Raw genomic sequence first — 5,566 nt, forward strand, 5'->3', positions numbered from 1 at the left:
AAACCTGCCCTATCGATCGTCCAACCGATCAAATTAGAGAGTGATACTCATTTCGAAGGCCGCCGGGGAAGCTGGATACACCTGCCAGGGCATGGCGCCATCCCGTAAAGAATGCATGAGCACTGCACTGTATATCGCGAGATGGAACTCTGCTGCTACATCACATGATCTCTACCTGAGATTACCCAAACCCATTAAAATGAATGGCAGTGATTTGATTTTTTCGAAGTAGCGGATGAGAGCTGCTTGAGCAAATCCCGGATTTGTCCGTGCGCAGGGTGGCTCCGTACGATCTTGCGAAAAAAAAGAAAAGGCTACGCCGAGGGAGGACATTGTCGAAGCTGAGAGTTGGAGCTCCGCCTTTGCGAATAGGCAAGGGATAGCGGCCTCGGTCGGGGATGACGGACCGGCTTCCATGGAGTCTTCCTGAAAGGCGAAGACGAGAAGCACCTACTCTTCCCGATGAAAAACAACCCAGAAGCGAAGCACCAGTGCTGAGGAAAACGGGTGACGGAAGAGGGATGGCTGGCGAGGCGGAAAGCTCGCAAGAGGAACTGACAGAGAATCGGGCAGCGAAGGGGATGCGAGGAGGCGCAATGGAGGGCACTGGGATGGCGCACAGCCGGGCGGGCTGCGCAGGGGTCGAAGGAGACTCACAAGGAATTTTATTGCAAGCTTACACTTCGTTATTCATCTCTCCAGCTTACTAGAACTTCAACTTAGCTTGTTGATTTATCTTCTGTTAGACAATAGTAACAAGATATAGTAGAGTACGGAAGAGAAAGTTATATCAGAATACAAAATCACACGTGATCAGTTTAGCTTATAAACTGGAGAAGTAATTAAGATTACATCCTTAATGTGACGAACAATAATGTTTTAAGTATAGGCTGAACTATAGTGATCTGATCGTTTGGATCATCTTCTGTAGTCCAGAATAGAGAGAGAATATATATATAATTAGGGCTTAACATTAAATGAAAGGTGGCTGCTAGAAGAAATCGCCGGCAGCAAGGAACTTGTCCACGGCGAGCATCAAACCATCCGGGTTGCCTGCAGTAGTTTCGACTTTGGCATCCAACGTCAACTTTTGAGCCACCTGCATATAATATATAACAAACAAATTGATTTTTTATAGTAGAATATATAACGCAATTAACCATATGGTGGTATAATAAAAATGGAGATAAATAATCCCACGTGACTCGTTCTTGACGTGCGCCGAGGAGTGCCTATACTGCTACTTAAGCTGGAGCGGCTACTTCTGATCTGAGCCGTAGAATCAGGCGACAACTCTGAGCCGTGCATTTGCTGATTATTATCAGGCTTCGAGCAGAAGCAACAGGGCTTGGGTGGCGATGGTCGGGCCGCCTGTTTAAGCTCCTGAACCTGCAATGATTGGTCATGATTTTATTTTTTCGGCGCTTCATTAATTATCTGGTTAGTAGAAGCCATGGCACTCGCTGATTAAAGATAGATGGATTCGATCATTTGGTAAGAATATGTAGCATAATTTGTAACGACAATCCCATTCACAGTGGGAATAGCTGGTGAAGCGTATAAGATTAGTCTCAGCCATTACAATTAGCAAGATTAAGATTAGATTGACTGATCGCGCGAGAATGATCAGAACGTTAAGCACTGATAACTGAATTCAATTACTCGAATAATTATAAGGGATTATTATAACCGGTTAATATATAGTTATACCATCCTGTAAGCTAGTCGAAGCTCGTCCTCCATCGCATCCAACAGCTGGTCTTCTGATATTAAAGCTGCTGGCGTCTGCGAGCTGCACTGTGCCATAGACAAGTTGCAGAGTAAAGGAGATATGCATGGTCTTCAAAAAGCTTAGCGTCTCCACCGTTATATCAATATCTCCATAAAAACGTCTTCTCGATGATCACACAAAGAACCTGAAAGCCGGCCGTTTGAGCTTCCCAGTACCCCTGAACACCCCCAATACTAGGCTACGTATCGACTATTCGTATCATTCCTTCTTGCCACAGAGTGCTGTTTTCGGTTTTCGGCTTTTCTCTTTGTTAAAATGAGGTATTTGTACAATTGAGATTACTTCTCAACCCTACAATTGAGATTACTAGTACTCAACCCTCAACTCCCTTTTGTTGCTCATGTAAAACACATTAAGAAGCCAAATGCAAAATGCAAGAATGGAAGTCTAAATACAAAGGGTTAATCCACATGATTTCTCTTTTCTCTCCTCTCCTTGTGCCTTGGTTGTCTATGGTTAATACGTAATAGATATATTGTTTAGTCTCACTTATTTCCTAAGCTCGGTACAAACCTACTCCAAAGTTCTAAGGCCTCGGTTTCTAAGGTCTACATACCCAGTAAAAAAGAGAGGTGCAAACTTATTTATTCATTGATTGTTTGATTGTTACATAGACATGTCAACCCTAGGAGGGTTATACCCCTTAAGGGATGGCACCCGTTAATTAGCATTAAATATCCTTGACTTGATTAATAAAAATTACTACTTCTTAAGTTCATTCTCACATCCCTCTTCTTTTATGAAAGGAGAAACACTCTTTTTTCGTGTAATTATTTTTTAGTTTGTAAATTTTGTTATTTTATTTGAAGTTGTATTCTATTTTTGTTATTTTATTTGAAGTTGTATGACTTTTTGGTGTCCTCTTCTTCAGCTCTTCATCATGGGCTGCACTACCATTACTTGGACCACGAGCTTCTTCATGTGTCATTGGAGCTACATAGTGGCCATCTACGGACTATGCAATCCTTGCAAGGTCCCAAGGTCTTAGCCTTGATCCTATGTGTGCATGACAAGTTAATATTTAATATGAGTTGTTTCTCCTTCTTCTTCTTTAATATTTACATAAAGAGCTTCCATTGTTTGCTTTTCTTAATCTTTCTCTTGATGTTTTTCTTTACGTACATAGCAATAGGTCAAGTAACGTTCTCTATGTCCACACATTTATTCATGTCCCTGTCCTTTGGTCCATATATCCTAAGTTCGTATGCTTATTAACATGGGTATTGATTCCACCATATTACAAACCATCCCCACCCATAATAGGAATAACCCTTTCACACATCATATGAGTGAGTTTGAGGTGAGTTTATCCCCATAGAACCCATGTCAACAATTCACCTTTGCATATCAAGTAATCCATGATCCAACTTGAATGTATGAGAGCAAACACCTCCATATGGCTGCAAATTACATGTAATGCTCTCAAAACATCCCCCAACAAGCTCTCCATGATAGTATATAGCCTATATGAAGCTATCAACCCATCCTCATCTAATGCCATCATGAAGAGGGCTATCCAAATAATGAATCCCAAAAAAATACAATAAGTATACTCACTATTTTCAAGCATCATTATTTTCCCCAAATGTATCCAACAACCCTTGATATCTCTCCAACATTGATGTGGGTTGCCATGAAGCATCTTCGTTGGGTAATCCACACCATTTGACAAGGTATTCCACCATAGTTCACCTGTAAGAAGTACCCTCTCTCTCATACCCACTATTTTCTCGAGTATATATTCAATCAAGCCCTCCTTATTCTTGGAGGTAGTTCATCATGAGCTTGCACTTCGGGCCCAATGTAAGCTTTTAAGTGAGATATTAGTAGTGATCGATGGAAGCAATAAGTGATATGCTACTTCCCCCACTCTCCTCAAAATCTTATATGGACCATAGTAGTGATGAACTAATTTGGTGTTGGTGTTTCCTTTGGGAGACCCATATCTTGACTTGGGAATCCTTAAAAAACACTCAATCTCCTTCTTGTAACTTGAAAGGTCTCCTAATGGGAATCAACATAATGCTTCATTGTCACTTAAGCTTGCTTCATGTTTGCCTTAGCATGAATTCTCTCCCTCTTTTGCATTTGGATTCACTTCTTCTTTCTTGATAACCATCACACGTGCATTCACCTTATAACCATACAATATCTCAAAAGGCAACATGCCAATACTCTCATGATGAGTATTATTATAGGCAAACTTGGCTTAAGCCAACCACACTTTCAGCGTCATGGAATTAGTGTCTCAAATAAGTTTTCACCCACTTATTCACCCTCTCTATTTGACCATGGTAAGCGGTTCTTTGGTGTTGACCTGGTTGCCATGATCTCAAACAAATTTCTCCAAAACGATTTCATGAATTTGATATTTGATATCTCGATTCCTCACAATTTGTTGTGGAACACCATGCAACTTGAATATATGATCCACAAATTGCCTTGCAACCATAGATGCCATGTACTTGACCTTTTATAGGGATAATGATATGTGCCACCTTTGTTAAACTATCCATAACCACATATAAGTTGTCCCAACCATTCTTTGTGTGTGGAAGAACCATAAAGAAATCCATAGAAATATGAGTCCCTCTTGAGAATACGCAAACGTTGAAGTAACCCACTAGGCTTATGCATTGGGATGGTTGTAAGATGAGGTTATCTAGTTTTGTTTAGTGGGCGCCCTTGGGTTTAGCCTGAAAACAGAAGACAAATTTTCAAGAAGAATAGCCAATCTCTCCTAGTTAGCCCCAAGGTGTTTCACTTCAAGGTCTTCTAATGAAATATCACATGCAAAATTAGGAAACTAAAATTATAATCCGATGATCGAATATCCAATAATTACAAAGCCCCTTTTGTTTGGGAACAAAAATTGTATACATGCCTTGTCGAGGTTTGGATAAGACACTAAATGTTAGTAAATTGCCTATAACTTTTACATTATTACTCATATGAAATTCACATAACATAGATCTTAACTTGATTTATCGAGTAATTTTTGATGTGTTCTACTATTTTCTATATTATTTAAAAGGTATTAGAATTGTTAAAAATATACTATTTTGTCCTCCCACCACATCTACCATTTAAAATGATCAATTTGTATGGATTGGTGATGATTAGATTGGGGAAGATTAGAAGAATGTGGATCTAAGGTAAAATTACAAGTCTAACGGTTGGATTTTTGTAGATTTACTTTGTAAAATTTGTTATGAATGCTAGAGGCCCATTAAATCAATTATATTTTAATTCTAGAAAATCAAATATTGAATCTTTCAATCTAAAAACTCTAGAGATCAATATACTTGTTACTTTGAATTTATTTAAAAAAAATTGGCTTAATTTGACTATGGGAAGGTCCATTTTCAATCCTCCCAAGTGAAAATTCCCATATTGTGTCCACTCGTCCCTTTTCAAGTCTAAAACCAATCTAGCTGGTTAAGTTTGAAAATCTAGGCTTGGTAATCTTCAAAGCCTAGATATCATGCTATGTCTGAGGCTTAGGTGGGCACAACTCTTATATGTACATGCCAATTTATGTCCACATCAGCTTCGAGAGAATCCACATAAGCACCATGTCACATCACCTTGCCACCTCCACGCTTTATGTCAACATGGTCAACCTAGTTGACTTCCCACCTCATCATCCTAGTCATTTTATTAATGCCACATCTTCTTGTCACCTTTGCCTACCACCTCGCACTTTGTGACATGGCATGCTACATCATGGAATGCCATGTCATGCTTCTTTCCACATCATCCCTCTATATGTCA

General features: G+C 39.5%; 1 protein-coding gene across 1 annotated transcript; it reads right to left on the minus strand.

Moving 5' to 3' along the window:
* Positions 1-791: 791 nt before the first annotated feature.
* LOC147637392 (uncharacterized) lies at positions 792-1,836 on the minus strand. Its single transcript, XM_086798864.1, has 3 exons — positions 1,711-1,836; positions 1,201-1,389; positions 792-1,099 (listed from the first exon to the last, which is right to left on the minus strand). Exons 1-3 carry the CDS (start codon positions 1,804-1,806, stop codon positions 992-994), a joined length of 393 nt encoding a protein of 130 aa, XP_086654990.1. The 5' UTR covers positions 1,807-1,836; the 3' UTR covers positions 792-991.
* Positions 1,837-5,566: the final 3,730 nt, after the last annotated feature.

The sequence above is a fragment of the Cibotium barometz genome, chromosome 6 (genome assembly GCF_041138505.1).
Source record: "Cibotium barometz isolate CiBa-2024 chromosome 6, ASM4113850v1, whole genome shotgun sequence".
NCBI classification, from domain to species: domain Eukaryota; kingdom Viridiplantae; phylum Streptophyta; class Polypodiopsida; order Cyatheales; family Cibotiaceae; genus Cibotium; species Cibotium barometz.